The 26,095-nt window shown below is 50.0% G+C and overlaps 1 protein-coding gene across 1 annotated transcript in view; it reads right to left on the bottom strand.

Moving 5' to 3' along the window:
- LOC119101698 (synaptogenesis protein syg-2-like) overlaps positions 1–26,095 on the bottom strand; it is an 83,149-nt gene that overhangs the window by 52,246 nt on the left and 4,808 nt on the right. Inside the window, exons 2-4 of the mRNA XM_037225116.1 lie at positions 20,383–20,515; positions 18,071–18,279; positions 4,957–5,067 (exon numbers count right to left, since the gene is read on the bottom strand). Coding sequence (XP_037081011.1) covers positions 4,957–5,067; positions 18,071–18,279; positions 20,383–20,515 — 453 coding nt within the window. The remainder of the gene's footprint in view (positions 1–4,956; positions 5,068–18,070; positions 18,280–20,382; positions 20,516–26,095) is intronic.

Raw genomic sequence — 26,095 nt, 5'->3', positions numbered from 1 at the left:
CAGTGCGCATTTCATTATTTGTAAGTGTCCGCAGTAAATGCAAGGTTTGCCCTGCAGTGAAAAAAAAAATTACATAAATCACGGAAATGCAGTGCTTAGATAATTCAGTTCACCTCGCGATTTATTCAGTGTTTGATGGATCCCACCACAGTACCTGATACCCCTACATTAGAAACGGGTATGTCGCAAACGTGGTCGGCAAGGACGAGCAATGTGCCTCGCACTAAACTAAACCCACATGTTTAAGCGGCCAGGGTATGGTTTAACGACAACTCCTACGACGAAAAAACAAAGCATGATTTCGGCTGCTGGGCGCGTGCGTTTTGTAAAAAAGAGCCGTCACAAAACAAAGCAACCGAGGCAACTACATATTTGATCAAATTGGTGGTAGCGAACACTGAGAAAACAACGTTGAAACGGTGACGCAGAGTGATCAGACCTTATTTGACTATCTTATGCATTCCGGGTACGTGGCCACTTCATGAGGCGATTTCAAACGACATACCGGTTCGTGTGAGCTTGTTCGATTTTGCGCTGCGAGACGATTTCATTGATTGTAATTTATAAATAATCATTCTAAGCCAAACATGCACCCATTTTTTCGAACAATGACAACTTAAACATAAAGGCGCAAATTGCTTCCGCAGAACCCACCGATCTGCAAGGTTTGGCTCAACTGGGATCCTCACACCTAGCTTCAAGACTTCATTAACAACTCCAATAATCATAGGAAGCCAGATAAGATAGGTTGTGTGTAGATTAGAGCCTTATTAGCGTAACTAACGCGAATGCAACGCCTCAGGTACATACCTAAAACGCACTGCAGCTCGGAGTTTCCCCGCAGCGGAAACCGACACGCCTAGCATGCTACCTCATCGTAAGAACAAGAGTTTTCAACATCATTTCCTACAACTACCGTTTTGCATAATAACACAAACACATCAGGGTTATTAGTAGGATCAAATTATTATTTTTTAGAGGTTTGCCTGTATTTCAAAGTGGCATGTCCCGTCATAAAAATTAATTGGAAGGCGTGCTGGGCACCGTCGTAGGATATCATTTCAGTTGGTTGCTGACGGACGTGGGGCTGCAGGTAAACCACATAATTGTGTGTTTAATTCCATGTATTTATTCATGACATAGCACAACTGCAATGGGTTTGCAAATAACGTCTAGGGGATACAGTGTAAGGCCTGCTGAACTACAAGCTCATCGCCATGCAGTCTTATCTGCATTCTAGGGACTTGCCCACTGAATGTTGGATTGCGCGTTACTTGCCCAGTTCACATAAGTTTGTCCAATTTGCCTGCGAGTCTGCATTATGTTACAGCTGATGCTCCTCTTTTGATTCCACACGTCTGCTGGTAATTGAAGATGGGTGTTGCCGATATGGATGTGTATGGACTCAGCGACCCCTGGCTGGTCATCCGATAAATGATTGTGACCCGAAATACCGTGGCAATAGCTTCGCACATTCAAAACTTTTACATTTGAATGACTAAAATCAAGGCGTCTTGTGTATTTTCTAATAACCCAGTCATCCGAGATCAATCCAGGTCAAAGTTGCATTTTTCTACAATTTTTAGCCTGAGCGTCATAAGACTTAAACGACAAAGGGACCTATCATACAGCTTGAAAATACATTTCAGACACGTTCTTCCCATTGATGGGGTTTTCTTGTTTATTGATATAGTCACACCATCCCAGAAGGACATATTGACATGTTATGATTCAGTCAAGGGCTTGAGCGGATTCAACCAAACACCCAATCAAATTCGGACGCAACATTTTCAAAGGGACCAAAACCACTTTGACCAAACAAACTTGCATTCTGACATGTCTGTCAATGTTGCATGACCTGGTTGCTCAAAATGCCTGTTATCGCTGCATGAAAAACTGTTTTGTTTTCACAACTTTTGTTGTTTTCGTCGTAGTTTTGAATACATTCAGGACGTCGTTTCAGATGGCCTAGTATATTTACATTTATTATCACTTAAGCTGGATTACATCAAACTGTCAGGAGTGTCTGAAGGAGTGTGACTGAACGTCACAGCGGAGCTCATCATTGAAATAATCTGAAGAAGATCACGCATTTGCCATTGCAGCCCATACCATCAAAAATGGTTTGATCATGAACTTACATAACATGGTGAAAAAGATGTGGAGGCTTTTCCAAACCATAAAGCACTGCGAAATGGCAGAGGAGCTATTCCCACACTGCCCAACTTGCTCTGTTGGATCACTTGCCACAGGGAAGCCATTAGCAGAGTCCAGCGAACCCCTGGTCGGACCTCATGCAGCATTTGAGAGAATACATTTATAGCATGTAAAACGAGCGTCGCGATAACATAATTTGATATGCAGCTCAAGACCAAAATACCACGGCTTACTGGGATTGATGCGTAAATCGCCCCCGGACGTAGTACCAATATATCTTTCATGACAACCTCGGCTCCTCATACGTCGTTTAATGCAACAATGCAGTGTCCATTGGGCTATCGCCCGCAGTGCCTGTGTAAACGTATGTGATATGAAACTGCAACATCCGTAAACTATGGGACACGAGGATAAAGTCATATTCACTGGCTGTGTAATATTTTGTTTATTGCATTGGCACGTGTTATGTAGCTTATTGCAGAATGACATTCTCTGGGAAGCACGCTTCGAAGAGATGAAAGAAGGCGAAATTTGTCCTCTTGCTATCTCTACTTCCAGTAATACTTAAGGCATTCATTTTTCAGGAAATAGGGCATAATGATCATATATAGAGTTTCGAGTCGATGTAGCAGTGAGTCAGGGAGTTTATGGTTAAACTTGACAACGAATGGATGGGTTCATATGCCAACTGTCAGTTACGATCGAAAATATTGTGTATGAAAAACACCGAACCCGTAACACTTGCAAGTGATCAAAGCGATTGATGATATGTATGAGCCAAGAACAATGATGATGATTGATATGATATGATCAAACCACATGATTATGGTGTGATTACTGGTATAAGGGGTGAAAAAGTTTGAATCGAACCTAGGTCAACGACTAACTCACTGTATGACTTGGTCAAATTGGTAGCGCTCATTTTCTAAGCAAGCCTTTCTCATAACGACTGGGGTTTCTCAAATCACCACACACACACACACACACACTCACACGCACACGCACACGCACACGCACACACGCACACACGCACACACACACACACACGCACACACGCACACACGCACACACACACACACACACACACACACACACACACACACACACACACACACACACACACACACACACACACATGCACACGCAAACACGTCTGAACTGGCCGAAGCATGACATTTTTCCCATCGAGGCCGTTCGCCGTGCTTTTCAGCGAGCAGCGGCGCCAGCCTCCGGTCGCTGATTATTACGTGACGAGGTGGGTTCAAGGTCGAGCTGACTGAAGGGTGCGTTCGATGATAACTTCTCTTTGGAGAAAAGCTTGGAGAGTGGTCACTCTCTCGCGAATGTCTCTGTCCATTCAACGGAAGGCCCGGTACGCCGCGGGCGCTCGTTCGCCGTTGCAGCTGGTTGGCATCGCGGTAAATGGACATTCCGGCCTTGTCAGGTTGTAGGTATAAATAGTCCGGAGCGGTTTCGGTCAACGTCTCCTACTGTTGTCATTAGCAACACCAACTATAGTTTGGTGTTAACGGCTTTTGATTGTGCTGTTTGAGAACAATAGAGAACCGGCCTGCGGTTTCGTCTCCGTCTCCAGTCCGCGTGTTTGTCTTTACACCTAGCAGTAAAACATAGCTTTCCAATATCAGCAATCGACCAAAATAGCCAATAAAAATATAACACCCTCATATTTCATTCAATCTAAATCAGATGGTGCACAGGGAATGGTGCACTGGACGCATATCATTATTGATTTGTATGTTAATGGAGATGTCACTCGTAAAAAGAGGCCTCGGCGGACGCGCGGAATCAAATGGCGCCGCAAGTTTTTATTGTTGTCCTATGTATGTGTTGTGCCGCCTTCCCGAATGCCATCCGCAGCTGCTGCGCTCGCCGCCATGTTTTGATCCCGCCATCGGGCATCCATCAATGGCAGCGCGGCGCCGGGGCATTTATCAATAACACCACTTCTCTCGCCATCGGTCGCGCCCGCCGCGCCCCAGACGTATTTTTCCGCTGCAGTCGCGAGGACAATTTCGGCGCTAAAAAGCGCGTCGGTCTCTGCCAAACCTTCCGAATGCGCCGCAGCCATCAAATCCAACCCCAAGTTGAAAACAGCTGGCTGGCGCACGACAACTGGAAAGGGATACGTGATGGAGGAGAGAGGAGAGAGCGATAGTTAGATAGAGAGGCAGCACAGAACGAGAGACAACGGAAAAGGCAGGGGCCGGGAGGAGGGGGCAGGGGCGACAACCACAGCCATTTTAGGCGGTGAGCCTGAGTGGCTGCTACCGTTACAGCAACAAGGGTTGATATCATGTCCAACATACATCCATATGCGTGACGATGACTAAGGGCTGTGTCCAAACCCGAACGCTTTTCATTCCCAATCACCCGTTACCCATCTGGCGCCTGTTTTTCAGCACTTGAGTTATAACTCACCTAAGTGCTGTTAATTAGTGTTTCAGAAAGATGCACACACCAGCTGACTGTTTACTTTGGCAGCTGCACAAGTAGTGCCAATGAAGCCAACTGTGACTAAAGAGGGACGCAGTAATATTATGTAGTGTGCATTGAGCAACCCACAAAAAGTCATAAATGTATTTCTTCATACCTGTACCCATAACATAATTGAGTTCGAACTCTGCATTCAATCCAGCATATTACCCACTCCACATGGGTTGTCATGGGTTTACCCAGTCCGTGCAGTCCTTAACGCGCAAGACAAAAACAAAGCACCAGCGTGATGGGAGGTGCACACGGACGGTGACCTTCCTCCGCTGAACTCGGACGGTGACCTACCTCCCTTGACCTCGCAGATGAGCCGAGCCGTGTCACCCTCCTTATAGGGGCCGGCCGTGGAGGAGATCATGCCGCCGGTTTCGTTGAAGAGCCGCGGCTGCTGCGGCGGCACTGAAACACAGCAAGCGGACGGCGTCAGGCCTCGCAGCCGGCAGCCCGGTGTCAGGGCCGGCGGCGTAGCGGTGTTGGTGAGCCATTCTCCGACCGGGCGAAGACTCGCCGGCGACCACAATGATAACTTGACTTCATTATCAGAACTTGGGTATGTGCAGGGGGACGTAGGAGCGGTAGGAGGGGCCATACTGACCGCGTCTTTTGAAAGCTTTGGGTTTCAACACGTAATAATTAACATACACATGGCAAAACATAAATAAAATACACAATCTACCTCATTTCCAAACAAACCAGCACCCCGTATTGAAATACAAGACAATGTCAGACAGCCTTGGACCTACGATGTTATCAATGACGTTTTAAAAGCGTGGATATGTACGCGTATTGCCAATGCAACTTATTCAGTACGGAAACAAACAATATGCAACACAACATGTAAACTCGCACAGCTTCAACACCAGCATAACATCGTGAAGAGTTAGCGTTTGGAAATGGGTGCCGTTTTAGTTTTACATCGAGACTTTCGTGCCACATCAAGCACTGAGTCGCGCGTGGGAAACACTCGGGCGCCAGCACACCGGACGCCACGTTCGTATTTTCGTGTGTGTTCGGCGAACTTCGCCGGGGAAGGGGTACTTTGCATGCAGGTGAGCCAGTGCAGGAAACTTTAGCAGACTCGGGATGCAGGAGAGAAGGAGACCAACTTTGTTGCACTCGGCGGGGCGTAGCTTGAGTGGCAGTGCCAGCAGGGCGTGCTGCCATTGTGCCAAGCCGGAAATTCATACTCCGTAGCCGTGCTCACAGCTTCCAGGAGATTGGCTTCTACAGCACGGCTCCCTGACCACATAACGCAGCGACAGGGCTTTTTGAAACTCTGAGGCGAAAGGCATGCCTCCATTCATTCACAGCGAACCTAAGTCATATTTCTGGCGCGATTTCAGCGCGAAAAACAAGCTTTAGTATTGACCGTCCAAACACGCTTCAAGTGCTGGTGCCTGTGCGCGGCAGGGTGCCGGAGTCGGTGGCGGCAGCCGTCACTAGCGGGCGCTGGTCCGGATGACAGCCGTCACCAGCGTACGCTGGCCCGGCCGACAGCCGTCACCAGCAGGCGCTGGTCCAAGCGACAGCCATCACCAGCGAACGCCCCATCACCAGCGGACGCTGGTCCTGACGACAGCCGTCACCAGTGGACGCTGGTCCTGACGACAGCCGTCACCAGCGGACGCCGGTCCTGACGGCTGGCGACAGCGCGCTCTTCGGCAGCCTCCATTTTCACCAGCGCGCCGGTGACGGCCGACAGCCGACGACAGCGTGACGACAGCGCACCCCGCGGACCTGCTCGTGCCGGCCGCGTGACGACAGCACACCCCGCGGGCCTGCTCGCGCCGGCGGGCAGATCCACAGGGTGCGCTGTCGTCACGACAGCGCACCCTGTGGATCTGCCCGCGCCGGCCGCGTGACGACAGCGCACCCTGTGGATCTGCCCGCGCCTGCCGCGTGACGACAGCACACCCTGTGGATCTGCCCGCGCCGGCCGCGTGACGGCAGCGCACCCTGTGGATCTGCCCGCGCCGGCCGCGTTGCGACAGCACGCCCGCGGGCCTGTTCTCGCCGGCGGCGTTTTTACGCCCTCCAAGGCGGTGACCGGGCGACCATTGTGGCCCGCCGGCCTGTCCGGCGTGTGATCAATCACGACATTGCACAAAGACGGGTCGGTGGCGGCGACTTTCCGCCACCGCTGGCGGCATCGATTGCCCCGCTTTCCTTCCCCTCCCCCGCGGCCCCGTCGCTGTCACATCATTTGTCCGACGATGGTGGCCCGAGCGAAGGTCGCCCGGCCGCTCGCCCCGAGCACCGCAAATACGACCCAGCGGTCCCCCTGGGAGGAGGGCAGGGAAGGACACCCATCGCGCCCGAGAGCGGAAACCCCGGAGAACGCAGAGCCGCCCGCAGGCGGTGACGCAGCTAATGAGGCAGAAGACGATGACGCATCCCATAAAGTGGAGCGTGAATGTGTCAACTGCAGTGAGGCTCTGCGACGCCATGCTGGTCGACGTGACGACATCCGCCCAGAGCTGAAGTTTCGGGTGGAAAAGTGATGGTGGGAGCTGCTCGTACTCCTCATGTCCAATCATCTGACAGTGTGAGGACGCTACGCAGCTGGTCAAAAAGGCGCCTCATCTAGAAGAGCGTTAGCCAGCGTGAGCAGAACGTAGTACGTTGCACCTGACGCCGCGGTTCCGCCGACACGCTGACAGCTGCACGGATGAATATGAGCAGCCTACCGGTGCGCGAGAGCAGAGCTTGCCAGAGGGCCACCCCATGCCACCACCATGCCATTGCATGTGCTCCGCTGGCGTTGTTTGTCAAGTGTGATATTGCTGCCATAGTCCATTGACCTTGCGAGTTACATCCAAGCTTTTGTATAAAATGATCAGCCATTCAATCGCCTACAGCTATGCAACGTCTGGTGTCGCTTTACCGCGTCATTTGGAATTCATTCGGGAAAAACATATCGGCATTCAGGGAGAGCCCCAGCCAGCACAGACTACTTACTGTGCTGCGCTGGCTTCGTTTATCAGGAGTGATATTGCTGGTATGGTATACGACTGCTGTACCTGCAAGCTGAAGTGTGATGTGCTCTTCAAAATTCATGCTGACATTCATTTGAGCAGTACACCACCCGGCGCTACTCAGGCTTGGCTCTGAATGGCGCTTGCATCACCACTGATACATAAATCAGTCGCTTTGTTTAATTATGAAGCAGTCGCGTGGGTTTAATGAATGCGAGCTTTAATATTTAAGCTGATATTGCCTCGATCTCGATAGCCGTCAGATAGGCCAGGCTCGTAAAAAATGCATGGTATTCAACGCATAGATGACATAGCTGCACGAGGAGGATGGCATTATCGCAAGTATCGTCATGAGAGTGACACCAGCTCATTGCAATTCAAACAACTTCCTAACGACGTCACGCTTTTGCAATGACCCTTTCCCTGAAACAACTTAAATGTGTGTGATTTTGGGAGGTGACGGGATGAAGACCACGGAAGGCAAGTTCGATTGAAGAAGATAGCTATGTGAACAAGATAGCCGTTAGTCCAAGTGGAGCTCCAAACCGCGGGATTTGACCGACCCAGGCTGACCATTCGTACCAAGAAGGAAGATTGCAAGATATTGACTAGCTTGAGCTCCCACCAGCGGGGCTTGACATATGCAGAACGGGTGGAGTTCCGTGCACCGTCATTTGATGCATACAGGCTGGATGGAGCCCGCCGTCGCCACCCATTCCAGCTAATGACATGGCGAGGGATGGCTGCAGCCGTCGGCCGGGCTTGCACGCCATCTCCGCGTTATCTCGTCACATGGCAAACTGCATATGGTGGCCGGCGGCCGCGCCAGCACCGCCAGGTATGGAAATAAAAATGTGCTCGGGCGGGCCGTGGCAGCGGGAAGTGCGGACCGTATCAGCGGTGAGGGCGGCCGTATCAGCGGCGAGTGCCGGCCGTATCAGCGCGGAGTGTCGGCCACATCAGCGGGGAGTGCCGACGGTATCAGCGCGGAGTGTCGGCCGCATCAGCGGGAAGTGCCGACGGTATCAGCGGTGAGTGCCGGCCGTATCAGCGGGGAGTACGGGCCTTATCAGCGGTGAGGACGGACCGTATCAGCGGGAAGTGCGGGCGTATCAGCGGCGAGTGCCGGTCGTGGCAGGAGGGAGTCCCGGCCGTGGCAGCGGGGTGCCGATCGTGGCGGCGGAGTGCCGGCCGTGGTAACGAAGAGTGCCAGCAGGGGCAACGGAGAGCGTCGGCCGTGGCAAGGCCGGCCGACATTCTCCACCGCGGCGGCCGCGTTGGCCAAGACAGACGGCTGCTGCGTCGTATTCAGCCGGCGACTGGGGTTGCCGGCGGCAGAATCCACTGCGCAGTTGTGTAGCCTTTGAAGTCAGGCGGACGTCATCAGAAAAACAAAGCAGTCCTCGGGCGCCATCATTTTGGCGTTCCAATTTGCGGGCGGATTGCATCAAAGCAGCTTGATTGCTACGTTTTAATTTGCGCGTGTTTTGCGAGGATTCATCGCTGACAGATGTAATATTTAAAAACACAAATCGCCGCGAAAGGTGTGTTTTGATACTTGCACCGCGGTTTCAGTCAGAATAAGGCCTGTCAGAGGAGACTGAGAGGATGTAGCCCCAACCATGTGATCCAGCACAGGCGGCGTCGGAGAGCACCCAGAGCAGAGGAGCATGGGTTACAACGCCAATGAACCCTGGCCGCCAGTGCTGGCGCTGGTCATCCTCAGACTAGCGATGGTTCGGCGTTGATAGAGAGCAGCGGTCGGCGTCGGCGGCCACGGTCGGCTATCTCACACCTCATTGCAGCCGGCAGCTGCGCTCAGACGAACGGCCCGCCTGCGACGTGCCGCCGCCGCCCCAGGCACTATTGGCGGCCAGCGCCGATCGGTCACCACCGCCCAGCTATGGCGCCCCGCCTCGGACTTTGAGGTAAATTGGTGCCGACATCTGCCGCCCTGCCGACAATTTACGACCGCCTCCTGGGCCGCGACGTAGGCGGCCGCCGCTCGTGTCGCCCGCCGGCGTGGTGTCACAATTCCGCCGATGACACCGCCGCCAGGGCCATGAAGTGGCGGCGCGACGGTGCGGCGCCGCTAAAACGCCGCGTCGGTCGCGTCGTGCGGCCAGCTGCGCCTCCAGATGGATGTTATCTGAAACCGACGACGCCCAGCCACGCCCGCCCTGATACATACGGCCGGAGTGTACCGCGCAATGGGCCACTCGCTGTCGACTGTACGTGACGCAAACAGTGAGCAAAAACGTGGCGTCAAGCACGAGTCGGGTCGGCATGAAAGGCACTTTTCAAATATGGGCTTTGTGTTGAAGAGTTTGCACCTTTTACAAACCACGTTTCAGTGGCGTAAGTAGTGCGGTTGGAAGCAATCTACGCCAGCTCTGACTGCCATGACACCGTTCTATATGCCAGCCTTTCGCTTTTTGTTAATAGATTGTTCTAGACGTGTCGACTTAAAAATGGAGCAAATAAGGGACTGCACACATTCGCCCATGTCGAAGCGAACATTTTGCAAACAGCTTGGATCAGAAAAAGCGGGTAACTGTTAAAATGAAAGAAACCACACGGTTTGGGGAGAAATGCGATGTGTCTTGGTGTGTAATGGTGGTGTATTTTTGTTAACTGGATATATAGCACAAAAATATTTCTTCTCAGGGGCTTCAGTCTGTTCAAATAGGAACTTCTGAATGTGCGCTGTTTCAGAACGTAATCGCTTATTGATCGCGTCAATATTGCAGTTGTTTACAAATTCATGAGAAGGATGAAAATGCAATGGGTATTGGGCATATAAAGCTTGCTGGGGAATTATTTCACTACAAGTATCTTTGTTGAACGCTTTTAAGCCCGTTTTCATGTCATAAAAATATGGAGGTAAAATTCCCCCAAACCACCAGGTGAATAATCGCATTAAAAACAAGACATCATCTCACTCACGATCTCAAGATATCATAACCTAACGAGGGAGGTATGCATTTGCATGAGCCTCCATGTACCCACGCTTCTATACAACGAAGGCACACTGGTTCCGAAGAAAGAACAGATGCCGTTAAAACATTCCCGCTGCCACCACACCTCTTAAGCAAAATGTGCGGTAGAAAAATACGACTGATCTGAAAAAGTGGCGAAACCAAGTCCTAAAAGGACGCATGGGTTGCAGAACGGTTTTGGGGCAAGCACCTGTGTATTATTGAAATGGACGGAAAATTGATTTTTGGGTCGGTGGAAATGCAGTCAATTTCCGCGGCAAAAATGGTTGCCATAGCTTTTGAAGCAAAAGTTTGTGATGTTTGTGTGGAGCGTTATTGTTGTTCGAGTATAATGGAAATTATTAGCAAGCTTTTACGTTCAAGCGTGAAACGCATCACAGGCCTACCGAAAAGCAAAACTTGCGGAACCATGCCCATCACTCCATTGCCGAAATCACTTCAGTTTATGCTAAAAAAGAGCACAACGGCTGGTGGTGTATGCCTCGACGCCCTTTATGACTACCTCGATTGCCTTTATCGAGACAGGGAGCAGCCACTCTTGATTTGGCTACTGATTTCATCAACGCCGTCGACTTATTTGTAATGTTGTGTACGGTGTGTGTGTTCTTAAGCTTCGTACTTGACGCACTCTGTTTATCGCTCACTTTGTCTAAGGACGCAGTTGCTCTGTGAGCAACAAATTTACATCACAAATTTGCCGACGCGGTCTCCTTATCTCACGGCACAGAAATAAAAGTCAGCAAACGCCCGAAAATAATGAAATGCGTCGGTACGATCCCTCTACGACTGGGGGATGCGCGACAGGAACAAAGAAATGTTGCTGCGAGTTCCATGTGAGTTGACAGCCCAATAGGTTAGTTAAACGGGGTGCTCTGCAGTTGAAGATATCGAAGCATGTGTAAGGCCTGATGAGATAAGCTCACTTTCAATTAATGGTATGATTTAAGTAAAAAGATTGCTCTAGTCAACGCCATTTCTCTTCTAATAAAAATACTCCTTAATACGTCAGTGAGTTTGGGTCATCGTACGTTGCATAACATTGATTAAGAGCCAATTAACGGCCACTACATCTGGAAATCGTGTCCATAAACGTCAGGTATGAACAAACTCGACAATCTATTTTTCCTTGGTCTTGATTGCCGCATAGCTGATGGAATATTAGGATTAGAATGACGTCATTATGGCGGCATGGATGCCTGGGTGATCGTGAAATAGTTTCCCAGAAATAGTGTGCACATCTTCGCGAGTGTGTAGCTCAGAAACCCGAGGGGTTTTGGTCTTAAGAAAGGCAGAGCTTTGAATTGCATCGAATGTTCTTCAGGATGGCTATTTCAGCTCATAACCCAACACAAATTTGAAACACCTGCTTTTGGTTACACATCTTGAAACATTACATTATATATATATATATATATATATATATATATAATTATATACATTATATATATGTTAATACGAAGGGGTAAATTAATTTAACCTGTAATTTAACGCTGATACTCGTAAGCATCCTGTGTGAAGTGCTATACTTCAACACTGTTACAATAGATCACTGACGGTTTTGATCGCCAATTGTTCCACGTTCAGTTCGAGCAGTTAGTTTGCTGAACATGAAAAAACAAAACACTAGCTTCCTTCCTAATTGGCAGGAAACCCTTCGATTTGTGTTAAAATCGTCTATATTTCATTTGGCATTTATTTAAGTCAGTCTAACATGTTTATTGCAGCCTGGGCTTGATAGGAACCTGAATGTTATTTACGTTACTATGCTACGTTTTTATTTCCATGCTGTCCCAGCTCACGCCTAAAATTTATATCGCAGCATTATTCACCCAAGAAACTCCAGAATAGAATTGTAGTGGTGGCAGGGTAATTCTCCCCCCGAAATGAATTGTGTTGACCAAAATGATGGCCCGAATGAAGGACTATTTCAAGATTACAAGAAATCCATGTGGGAGCCTGCCATTTGGCCGGGGATGTGCATCGCTGATGGTCGGCTTCCAACGCATTGAAAAGGCCCGGAGAAAGAGGGAGGCGAGATAGAATCAGGGAATGGGGAGAACTTCAACACATAGCGCACGGGTATCACCATATCCAGCTTTGACTTAAATTACGAACCATCACAGAATTCATAAGCAACGATCAGAGTGACGCAGTACACGGCTTACGTCTCTTCTCAGCCATGTCTTCCCGCCTACTAATCATACCGGGGAGCGTTCACCGGGCGGCGCGTTCTCGAGACGCCGCATTGACGCGCCACATGCAGGCGAAGTTAACGAGACCCCCCTCCCCGCCGAGCGGTTCGGATGGATCATGTTGGCTTGCCGCCCCCGTCCGCCGCACGGCCGGATCACGCCGCTGACGAGATCAAAACGTCGGGTCGGACCGACTCGGCCCGGCCCGACGGCAGCCCGATGGCCCGACCCGGTGGCCTGGCCCGACGGCTGCCCGAGGCCGCCACTAACGGGGCCCACATGAAGGGTCGGACCGACTCAGCCCGGCCCGACAGCAGCCCAATGGTCCGGCCCGACGACAGCCCGATGGCCGCTCCCGACGGCAGCCCGATGGCCTGGCCCGACAGCAGCCCGATGGCCCGGCCCGACAGCAGCCCGATGGCCCGGCCCGACAGCAGCCCGATGGCCCGGCCCGACAGCAGCCCGATGGCCCGGCCCGACAGCAGCCCGATGGCCCGGCCCGACGACAGCCCGATGGCCCGGCCCGACAGCAGCCCGATGGCCCGGCCCGACAGCAGCCCGATGGCCCGGCCCGACAGCAGCCCGATGGCCCGGCCCGACAGCAGCCCGATGGCCCGGCCCGACAGCAGCCCGATGGCCCGGCCCGACGGTAGCCCGATAGCGGCCGCTACTGGATGGAGCCATCTGCGATACCCGTCTGATGGATCTACTGCTGTCCCCGCGGGCATTACGGCCATCAATTTAATTAAGGGGATAGAGCTGAGGGCATTGATCCGATGATCCCATACGGCCGGTAGGTAAGCCTGGCACTTGTTAGTAACCTTGGGCATGCAGGCTCGACTGGAATCGGAGTTCACGGTATCAGGCCTGCGTTCACCGGGCTTTCACTGCGCTGGTCAGGCATAATGAACTCAGTTGAAGGAGTCATCACCGTCCGGCAATGTGCCGCAGTTCAGCGATCCTCCCTAAGGATGAAATGGCCCGTGGCACACCCATTCTACGCCCACAGCGTGATGCGACCGCGAGCATGGTGGCTGCGACCCTGGATGCGGTCAGTCAGCTGGAAGCTGTCCCGCGCTCTGGCACTGCGATTGGTCCGGCTGTCAGTGCCGGACCAATGTCTACCGGTGTTAGGCGGCTTGAAGTGATGTCACAGCTGTGTCGTTACTAAAACAGTTACCAGTGACGAACGTTATCCATAAGAAACCTCAGTCAACGAGCAAACGAGCGTTTTCACATCCTGAACGGAAAGCTCACGGAAAGCCTTGTCCCAGGTACAAACTCTGCCAGAACGAGAATCCAGTTGTTTTGAAAGCTTCAGCGACGGGCCGGACTGAAGTAAACTGTGAGCCTCCGAGCAAACACAGCCGCCGGAGGTGCCACGCGCGGACCTGATTCGACTGGGGACGCGCAGCCAAGTGTTGTCCGTCAGGACCGGCCGACCAGAGCTGCGGTGAGCACGGCATTGAGCGGCGTAAGACTCAGCGGGGACGGAATATGTTATCACTGCATCAGCGTTCGGACCTGGTCAATGTAGGAGGAGCCGAGCGGCAGATGTTTCTCAACGCCGCTTAGGTGAGACAAATTCGCCCATCGGGAATCCAATCGGGGATTCACTAACGCCTCTTTTGTGAGGCAAATTAACCCGCGCCCAGCCGGGGGTTTGAGACAACCGGGAAGTTAACTTCCCCCTGGGATCTCCAACTTCCAGACGCCGTATAAATCAGCGATCAGCGGTTAAGACTGCAGGGAGTCAATTCCGACCATTTCTAATCCCTTACACGGGTCAGGTCAGATAAGCCATTGCTCATAATTGGTTTACGTGATGCGGTACTTTTCTTCACAAAACAGTTCTGACGGATTTTCTTTTATGAGGTGCAGCTGTGAGAAAAAACATTCTAGACACCGAAATACTATTTTTGCAACAGCCTATAGTTTATCTGGGGTCAGCCTAGGTAAAATTGATATGCAATCCAACAGACAAATCTTCAGCGCTAATCGGGTCTACATCACCAGTACAATGTTTTTCTATGATTAAAAATCGTGTATTGCACATCTACAAGCACTGAAGATCGCATAGCTGTTGCCTTTAAAATACATAGCCACTTAGACGCTTGAAAATGCATTTATAAAGCTGAGAACAGGCACGTTGGTGCATGTGTGTTTATGCCTTTCCGCTAATGGCAACATAGACATAAATCTTGGATGACCTCATATGACCTTGCATGTATTCATGCTACTTACTGTGGCCTTATTACGCACTAGAATGCTATCATAATATGCGTTCAGTGAATTATCTGAATTTTTCTGAATGTTTTGACCTCAGCGTATGTTTTGTAGAATATGCAAATTGAGATATGTCATGGCCTGGGCCAAGGTCATGTATCCTGTGATCATGTTTGTGATTGCCCTGAGACTTTGCATGTAAGTCAGTACTCTTTTCATCATATACATATATCAAAACTATGCAAAAATACGTACACATTTCCATTATTTATAAAAAATGATGGGCATTGACCCGAATTCAGATCACTGACCTCGCAGATTGTAAAAAAAATGAAAGATAAAAACTGCCGATACTATGATGTTCTTTTACTATCATAAGTTTGAATAATGTCAAATGACCCCTAAAAAGTAGTGTGTGGTCAAAGTTTGTTTACCTTTGATCTTTTTTATCTAACATAAGTCACTGATCTTGGGAGATTAATTTTCACAAAGGACACAACAATGATAGATGAAAAGGTACTGAATTTTTCGCGCCGCTGGGAGCGTTCGTATTTCACCTGTGCTTGGAAAACCGTAGGCAGGGAAGTCAACCTCCCGCTGCCCGGCCGGGAGCGAGTTAAGCTGGATGAACGTCCGCTGTAAAATGATCACTGTTTTGGCGTGCTTTGCTCTAGTTTGAATACGGTAATGTACGCACCTGACTACGGAGTATGAATGCATTCATGAAAGCACTAAGAAAAGAAACACGGGATACAAAGACATGGTATGTATACATGTATATATATATATATATACATATATAAATACATATATTATGTCATTTTGCTACGAACCGTGATCGCGGTAGGACAAAGCAAGTTAATGGCACAAGAAAAAAACATTATCTTCAATTTCACATCTTCAAATCATTAGCTTTCAATTTGCGTCACGTCAAAGCGACTACATCTCTTCCTTAGTCGGCAGCATGGCCGCATTGAACATTTAAATGCATTTTGCAGCCAATTCGAAATGACTACAATGCAACCTTCCGATGAGATTCTGTGACGCGCGGATTCTGCGAAAGAACCACGCTTCACAGGCTCACTGCTGAAGACATGGTGACGGCGTTACCACCGAAAGCTCATGGGCGTCGTCCATGCTTTGTTGAGGCTGACCTAAGAGGCTTGGCGTTAGCTATTCATCCGAAAGAGCAGTGATGGTTATCGCTGTTTCCATCACGCTCACGCCGGTTTACGCCTTACTGGCGGCGTGATCTAGGGCCGGGGGTTCTTCCCAGGCATCTCGTATTTCTGTCGCGCTGAACTTAAGTCGGTAAAACAACTGCTTCTGCTCTGCTATCGTAACATGCCGCCGTGACCGTTCCTGAGCGGAGCCATTCGAACGTGTCGCCAGCGTCGCCGCTCGAGGTCGTCCCATCACGCACGCATCGTCATCTGGAGCCCTTTCGGCATGCCAGCCGCCTGCTATGAATGTAATCTTCATCTGGCCGGCCGTTTTGCCGCCTGGGTGGCGTATGACGAGCCAACGGGCGCGCCTGAACGATCCTGCTCGCGACCGGATCCCGGCCACTCCGTCGCTCAGACACTCACCGGCTCTGGCACTCAGACACTCGCTGGCTCTGTTACTCAGACACTCACTGGTTTCGTCACACGACCGCTGTTTCTGTCACTTGGACACCCACTAGTGTCGTGGCCCCGGCAATTACAGCATCCATCACGAGACACCCATCAGCCCCATCTCTCACAGACTACCCCTGTCATGGAGGCACCCAATGCCGCCGTTTCTCAGAGAACCGCTTCTTACGTCACTCAGACACGCATCGCCTTCGTCATGCAGCCACCCACCGCCTTCGTCACCAGGCACACGATTGCTCCGTGACATGGGTGCTGATCGCCAGTCAGACACTCACTGCCCCTGTCAGCTAGACACTCACTTTCCTGTCGACCAGATGCTCACTCCCCTGTCAACCAGGCACTCACTCCCCTGTCGACCAGACATTCACTCCCCTGTCAACCAGATGCTCACTCCCCTGTCAACCAGACACCCACTCACCCTATCAAACAGACACACACTCCGCTGTCGACCAGACACTTACCCCCCTGTCAACCAGACACCCACCCACCTTGTCAACCAGACACTCACGGGATGCGCCACCCACACATGGCCCGGCTGTGAGCTAAGCTGGCGGTCACCTGATGACGGCGATATGTGTCCACTCATCGGGTGGAAGGGCCGTGAATATATCCGCAGCCCTCCCGCGGCGGGCTCCATGACGGCGGTACTTCTCACGAGGCCCTCAATAGCTCCTTATGCTGAGCTACGTCTTATACTGCGCCGTTGAGCCCTGCGGCCGGCTTTAGCATGACGTGTCTACCGACGGGCTCCGCCGGCAGCTTGTAAAGGATGGCCTCGGCAGTGGTCAGAGGGCAAGGCCGGGTCATGACCCCGTTGCCCTCCGCCGGTGATATTCACCGTCCACCGGGCGGGAGAGCCCGTGCACGTTCTAAACCACCAAGCGCCTGGACGGTACGTTGCTATCGAATCGAATCCGGCCGGGGAGATGAAGGGGCATGCTCAAGAGCGTGTCTTCTGTCACCGAAGTGCCTCTTTAATCTTCTTTCCGGCCCATCTGAAGCGCCCTGGGCGGCCCAGTGCGCCGTCGTAAAATCTACCGCTGAACGTGTGTGAAGAACGGCCGTGCAAAAAATGAAATGGATTTGCCTCGAAAATAGATCCACAATGCTTTATCACGTTTTTTTACCATTGCGCTGGTTTCTTTTCTCGACACTTGTTTCGCCAGGTAAAACACGGATACGAACGGATATTCACTAGCATAGTACCAGGGTAACGCATTAATTACACGAAACCAGAATGTACCTTTCCAAACACAGGACGATGCAGCCTGCGATGGCCAAGTCATCCTCACCTCTGTCCTCACCGCTCGCACCTCTGTGCTAACTTCACTGAGCCCGGCCATGTCCGCCAGCTCGCCACGCGCGAGAATACTCACCGACGACGGTCAGATTAACCCGGGCGTTGAAGGTCGGCGAGGTGCGGAAGTCGGCACGGCACCGGTACACGCCCTGGTCGCCCTCCTCCACGTGCTTGATGCGCAGCAGAGGCGCCTGCGGCCGCGGATCGAACTCGGAACGCTGACCCAGCGAGTCCTCGTTGGCCCAGTGGGTGCCGCGCGTCGATTTGCGGCCGCGCGTGTCGTAGCTGCAAACGGCGGAGACCACGATCGTTGGTGTCATTGGGTCTTGGATCGTTGTAACCAGTGTCAGAGGGTCTCGGGTCATTGTCGCCCGTGTCATCGGGTCTAGCGTCGTTCTCACCATTGTTCGCATTCGGGCACCACGACATTGTTTGCAGAGGTTCGCAAGGGTCATTATATTGATTATCGATGCATCTGATGGCAGCAACCACGGCAGTGTGGAGCCAACTGCATACGAATCACTCATGGTAGCTGTAGCGGCAACGCAAGCCATCTGTGTGTATCGCACTGCAACGGAGACAAACGGGGGCGGCCTCACCCCACCCCCAATCTGAAGAAATCTAGCGTCATCGTTAGAGTGGTCGCAACCGGCTGAAACAGTTTCTGTCAAAGCTTGTTTTTACCGGTTAAAGCCGGCTGGCAAATAAGCAAAATGACAGCAGAAGCTTGCATAAACTGAAAAAACGCAGGAAGAGCAAACCATGTGGTAATTCATTGTGGCCATTGTAGCAGTTGGAGTACAATCATGGCTTAATTATAACATTGTTTCTGTTAGTACGGCCGGATACTAGCCACTTTCACAAAGCAATTGTGAACTGAAAATATTTAAATATGTGACGTTTTAAAACGTTTCTGTACATTGTTAGCACTTCGCAAAGCAAATGATTGTTTTTTTACAATTGCATTGGCATTTAATATCTAAAAAACGATATCAAACTTCTAACAAACTTATTGTACGAAACGAGGCTCTTTGCAAACATTTGTTTTTTCTACCCATGCTCTATTTCAGCCCATTCTGAGATAATACCAAACCTGACACCGGTGTGGAACGGTCAGTGGCTATGGATACTGGTCGCACCATGATTGCTTGTATCAATGTCGCGTGGTGTAGAGAACGGGGATTTGAAGATCATTTAATTCAAGAATTCATTGTGGACCGTGCTTCAGTCTACAAGCCTTGTAAGTACCGTATACCTATTAAAAAGAACGCAACCAAGATATAGGTACCTGTTTTGTCACATATTGGTCTGACATTTCACCAAATCCTTTTGAAAAGTCTCGTAAAGTTTTGGTAGATACAATCAGGAACAAACTGCCCTACAAGCACGATGCTGCTTTAAATAACGAAGCGCAACGTTATCAACTTACACGTCTTGACGAGCAAACAAACATGTTTTCAATCCCGTCAATGCACTTCTAGCAGAAAATCGCCAGTAAAAGTTGTAAAGTAAGAAAGCAAACACTGAAAACTTTTGGAACATTTCTGAAAACCTTTACATCGCGGTGGTTTGAATAGCGGCTAATATTAGGCCTTTCCAGATATTTTCAAGCAGCTGTACGGGGCAGCTGACTGCTCGACTGGACTCGGCATGCCAATTCTTAAAGCTCGGGAAAACTGCCAGCTAGACAATTCATGAGCTGCTACGTCTTAGCAGGTTTACATGGCAGATAGCCATCCATCCTGATCATGCCTCCGAATTCAGATTTTGAGACTTTTTACATTATGTAGTATATTACATATTATATATATATATATATATATATATATATATATATATATATATATATCTAATAGTATACATAGCAATTTGCGAGAACACCCAAACTGTCACACAATCCGAACAACTCAAGCCTCTGTCAGATGTAATAAGACCACAACTTGGTTGAGCAGGAAAGTATTCTGCTCCACTTCAGACAGAAATGTTAATCTGTCCCTGGTCATCGGCACTCCAGGGAAGAGCGTAATAGTCAGGGCTACATGTTGTACACTTTCATTACAGGCATATGTGATACCATGCGGGTCATTTTGATGCTATGCACTCTAAACGGTGCAGGTAATCCGTGGACAACATGACAGTAAAGCTAAGCTAGTGCCAACCCGAGAATGTTTCCTCCACGGACGCACATGTGGGAGCGCTGCCACACTAGGGGTAGGGAGGGAGGAGGGGGGGGGGGGCGGGCAGGCGACACCCGGGCATCTGTCCCACTACGGGGTCCAGATGCCACAGCCCCACTCTCGGTTAGACGCAAAGCACAAAGGTGCTCAGTTAGAGTCACTCCGCTCTCGCCACCGGAGCGCAGGTCCCGTGGCGACAGGATGGACTAACCTGTAGAACGGCGCTCCCGTGCTGTCCTTGTACCAGAGCATCAGCCTCATGACGTCACGTGATGCATCCGGCTCCACGTGGCAGGGCAGCTCGGCCACTCCGCCTGTCACAGCCGTGACGGGCGTCACCTGACCTGCCAGAGCGGGGCGGGGGCGGTCAGAGATCACGTGGCCAGTCGGGGCGGGACGGGGGCCGTCAGAGATCACCTGACCCATCGGCTCGGGGCGGGAGCTGTCAAAGGTCGCGTGGCCTGTCGAGTTGGGGTGGGGGCATCGGAGGTCGATTGACCTACCGAAGCGAGGTGGGGGCAGTAAGAGGTCCCCTGAGCTGCCGGAGCGGGGCGAGGGCAGTCAGAAGTATCCGACTTGTCGGGGCGGGCGGGGGTTGTCAACGGTCTCCCAGCCTGTCGGAGTGGGGCGGAGTAGTCAAAAGTTCCCTGACCTTCCGGAGAATGGCGGCATCAGTCAGAGGTCATTCAACCTGTCAGATCGGGACGGTGCCAGTCAGAGGTCAATTGATCTGCCAGAGCGGGGCACGGTTGATTGAGGGTCACCTGACCTGCCACAGTGGGAAAGGATCGGTTACCTCACCGCATGTGAGAGCACCTCATCTACTGAAGGGGTGTCCGGCACTCGCCATTTTGTGTTTCTCTTCTTCAACAGCGCTCGTGCTCCGCAAAGCAAATGCCGCTTCGCTACACGAGAGCCCTATAATAGTCTGGGGTATCGCGCGGGGTATGCTAAAATGGTCTTTGATATTGCCTGGGGTATGCTAAAATGGTCCGTGGTATCGCATCGGGGCATGCCAAAATGGTCTGTGGTATCGCACGGGGTATGCTAAATTGGTATTTGGTAGTGGCCCGGGGTATGCTAAAATGATCTGTGGTATCGCCCGGGAAAGCTGAAATGGCCTGTGATATCGCGCGGGGTATGCCAAAATGGTCTGTGGTATCGCGCAGGGGTATGCTAAAATGGTCTTTGGTATTGCCCGGGAGTATGCTAAAATGGTCTGTGTTATCGCATCGGGGTATGTCAAATGGTCTGTGGTATCGCGTGGGGTATGCTAAAACGGTCTTTGGTATTGCTCGGGGTATGCTAAAATGATCTGTGATATTTGCCCGGGTAAGCTGAAATGACCTGTTGGTATCGCGCGGGGTATACTGCAATGGTTCTGCGGTTTATCGCTCGGGGATATGCCAAAAATTATCTGTGGTATCGCCCGGGTTATGCTAAAATGGTCTGTGGTATCGCCCGGGTCTGCTGAAATGGCCTGTGGTATCGCCCGGGTATGCTAAAATGGTCTGTGGTATCGCCCTCAGGTATGCTAACGGGAAGCCCGGTCGAGCGGAGCTGATGCAGAAGCGTGGTTGCGGCCAGCGCAGTAGCTATTCGCCCAGTCTACCTCTGGGTCAGCATTGCGTGGCGCGAATCATGTTGAGATCGGCAATGTGTTCATAGTTTCAGCTTCGTCAGCATATACACATACAACCATTTTTCGAGTTATCGGAGCAGCCACACTATAAGTAGACACCAAATACGATTTACATAGTTTGTCCCAACTCAACGACCACTTCAATCTCTCTCAATGCCCATTTATATGTGGCTGAGGAAAGATAAGTCATTGTTTGCATATTTGAGGGGACTGTAAATCTACGGCTCGCTGCGGAGCACGATGTGTGATTCCTTATGACAGTAAATTACGTCGAGAATGGGCTTGCTTGACCTTGCAAACCTCGCGCTCTGAGTGGGGAAATACTCAGAGGGTGTGCTGCAGAGGGCGTATTAGAGGCATGGGTAGGGTAGGGTGCAGCGGTTGAGCTGAGCGTCTGGGAAACGTGGTTCGATTATCCGCGGTGCCTGCCTCTCATATTAGGGTGATAGGCAGGCGACGCCATATGGCCTCAGCAGCTCAGTGCGTCTTGAATCCCTAATGTCCGTCAGTGCCGTCATGACTTAAGGTGTGCTTTTGACTGGGTTCACACAGCTGTACCCAAACTGGCAACGGTCAAAATCAGCATGAATTGATGACATTTAAAAGTGATTCAGTGATAATATGTCACGAGGTTTTTCCTTTGCTAGCTTTTAAATGACAGTCTAATTTGGAATGTTGAATTTTAGAGGATCCGGTCACGTCACGTGACAATGCGGCGGCTGCACTCGTCCAAATTTGGATTAACAAGAGCTGCGCTTGACAGCGGACAGTAGGAATCGAACTTTGGAAATGGCGCAGGAGAAGCATGTAATGGTATGCTCCGTTAGCTGACCCACTCCAGTCCTGGCCCAGACATTTTGCATGATGCAGTTTCGACAAGGAAACGATGCAACCTTGCAGTTGTTTTTGTCTGCAATAATGAAGCATGTTTTGAACTGTCCTTCTTGTCCAGTGACCAGGGGGTGAAAAAAGCTTTTGATTTACTGGATATTAGTGGGTGAAAAAGACAGAGGCTTTGCGAGCCAGCTGGTGACAAAATTTTGAAAGCAATGACAAATTCCAACGGACAAGAACATATTATAACGGAAAATCCCAGCTAGATGAACTCAAAACTTAATATGGCTTGTACTCGTTAGCGCTCGCAGCTTAGCATGTGTGGAGCGCATGTCAAAACGCTGACGTTTCGCTATATGAGTAAGTTGAGCCATACAGTGCTGCCAAACATAGCAGCTTTAGTCAAAATAGTTGTCAGCAGGTGACAGATATACTACAAATTATACCATATCAGAGCTATTTTACAGATCACTGGTGGCACAGTGCTTTTCCAATACCCCTCAGATCAGTGCTTTCAGATCAGAGGTAAAAAGGGGACATTGGAGCGACACATCTCAAGAATTTATCTGGGGATTCCTGCTGCTGAGAGGAACACTCGGTGCACCTCAGAATTAGCGTACTGATCGGTGAACACACGTGAGATAAAACACTTTTAATTGTCATCATGTTGCATATAAAGCTAGATAAGGGTGTCAAGGGTGTTTCAAAATGTTGCTTGCATCTGATGATACCAATATTACATGGTGTTTGCTCCAAATGGTTAGGATCATGTTGGGAAGGGCGAGTTCTGCACCGGTAATAATTGTGCAAATAAAGCAAAGATCGCCCACGTTTCCAGCTGATTGTACGATGACGTCACAAAGCCAAGTGATATGGTCTCCGGGTGCTTTTAGAACCATTTTATCGGTAAATAGAGGGCTACGGAGACGCAGCTTTACAAAATACGTTGGGGTGAGGGAAGGAGGGAAGAAGGTGCTGAAGAACAAATGACTGAGCCTACCCCTAACATGCACTTTAATACAGTTTTCTCCTCAGATCTGACGCGATTTCTTTTTGCAGCTGGGAGCAGTGACGTAGGTAGTTTACCAACATCAGTTTCTTCTTTTTTTGGGGGGTGGCTGAACCAAAAACATATAAATAATGAAACATAATGGATAAAAATGATGCCTAAAGTAGGAATCTTCATCACTGGTTTGAAGGCACAATCCCCCCTTCCCTTACCTGAAATTAAAACATATAGCATGTAGACTGTTTATGTTAAACGGGGTGTGCCTTTTCGAGAGAGGATTCTTGACTGTGCACGTCGGGTGGTAGAGGGTTTCGATTTGCAAATTTCGGTGTCATTAGTTTTTAAAAACTTGCCTCCACTGACGATATATTGCCACAGCTCCCAACTTTCTTTGGTTTGTATGGAAGAGCAAAGTCATTGGGTGGCCCCCAAGCAATATTCACTACTAAAGACGTTGAAATTATTGAGAAGCTATTGTTAGCTCTACTCAATGGCTTCTCGAGGATGTCGATTGTCAGCGCTGACAGTAGCTTGCGAACGCGGCGATGGCGGCGGTCATTATGTCGCTTTTTGGTTACATTCAGCTGAGGGCTGCGAGTGTACAGGTTTACGCTTTTGGTAATGCTGGTCAGTTAATACACAACAATTCATGTCGGCCTACTATATACTGAGATGAGGAACAAGAACTGTGTCGTGTCAATCGGCTGCACCAGGTTTCGGGGAAATGTGACTGCTTTACGTTACCTAGCAACTAAAATAATGTCTACGTTGCCTAGCAACCAAAATAATGGCCATATCTCCAGCACACCGTTACTCGCCACAATAAGCCAATGCATTCTCCCTTTCTTGCTCGCCGATGGCTTATTTTTAAAATTGTTTTTGATCCTGCACAGTCATCGATGGGATCAATAAGAATAAATAAATCAAAACTGATGCAAGACCCAATTGCACTTTCAGCAACCAAAATTAGCCAGAGATAATTGTCAAACTTGCCTTAAGCGTGTATTGAAAAAACCGAAAACATTAGACGCACTCATTTCAACTGTGCCTTCATCTGATGACTTTGTTACTTTAGTCTCAACCATCAATTAGTGTTTGGTGACCAGCAAATGATGCATGAATGCAGTTGAGCTCCCGAGACGAAAACTCTTGGTAGCTAAGCTACGGTTTAGTTAATTTGTCGTGTTTTGTGGTTTGTCGCAATTAGAGTTGTGTTGCAATGGCTTCTGAAAGATTTGGCCGCAGGTGACAGTTTAGACGGTTCCAACTTTCGTCGGTGACAGAAAATATACTTTCTTCCCCCTGTCGGTGCCTAGCTCTCCCTGCCAAAGGAAGAGGAGGTAGGTGACGTCACAGAGCCTCAGGAGGTGAGTGCGTCGTAAAGTCTCAAAGATAAGGAAAACTGTTTTGAGCCAGCCGAGCGAGGGCAAGACATTTCACAGTCCCTGGTAAAGAGCAGAAAGATACAGCGAAACGTCCATAAGTAATCTTTAAAGTAGGCATCTCATTTTGCTTCTTCCCTGCCGCCAATAGCTAGAAAATCAACGTCCATCTAAGTATCGGTTGTCAGTTATGTTTTTTTTTCATTCAAAGACATCCTTGACGCCCATAGACTTTGAAAGAGAACTTAACAGATGGGATCCCCATTAGACAGCACTTCAGAATATGCCGGAACATGTTCTACCGCACATGTTAATAACTTTTACACGGCTGGCGGCTAGCGTTTGTATTGTATATTACAACATAATCATTAATATCACATCACGTTATGCATCTCTCCATTTCAAAGGGCCAGTCTCAGCTCCCTTTAAGTCAGGATTCAGTCCCATTTGGGCTGGTGTTTTCCTGAATTTTTGTCGCTATAGCGCTTCTTATTAGCCGCGGAAAATAGCTGCTGCTGCAAACGACCACCCCAGCATCGCTACTGGAACGAGGCACTGGAGAGAAGCAGAGACAGAAAACGAGCAGAAATGATGCAATAAAACTTCGCCGACTGGGGATGACGCCGCGGTGCGTTAAGAGAACAAAAGCGTCTTTAGCAGCACATAGTGGAACTGCGACCCAAGCTAACTGAAATAGTAAGATTTTGATTATGCGTGGTACGTAGGCTCAGAAGAAAGTGATGTGTGAAGTACTTTGACGAAATATGTAAAAAGTACATGAAACCATTCCGATGCAGGAACCGCATGACTTCTTTCTCACCCAACACGCAGAAAGCATATCTGTGCTCTGTCAGAAGGATTAATTCAAAACAATCAGCTCACAGCAGCATTCTGTTCTCCCTGGAAGAAGGACGGCGAGCCCAAATAATCGGTAGGCTGCGGTGCATCCATCAGACGTGTTTTGACCCCAAAATGGGAACGTAGCATTTCTGGCTCCTAAGAAGCGACATTTTTTAGAAGCACTGCACGGCGATATACATTAAATGATGTACTGCGG

Source organism: Pollicipes pollicipes, unplaced genomic scaffold, assembly GCF_011947565.3.
Source record: "Pollicipes pollicipes isolate AB1234 unplaced genomic scaffold, Ppol_2.1 Scaffold_2555;HRSCAF=2994_pilon_pilon_pilon, whole genome shotgun sequence".
In the NCBI taxonomy this organism is placed as follows: domain Eukaryota; kingdom Metazoa; phylum Arthropoda; class Thecostraca; order Pollicipedomorpha; family Pollicipedidae; genus Pollicipes; species Pollicipes pollicipes.
The sequence above is the reverse complement of the archived record's forward strand: the minus strand, read 5'-3'. Positions and strand labels throughout refer to the sequence as shown.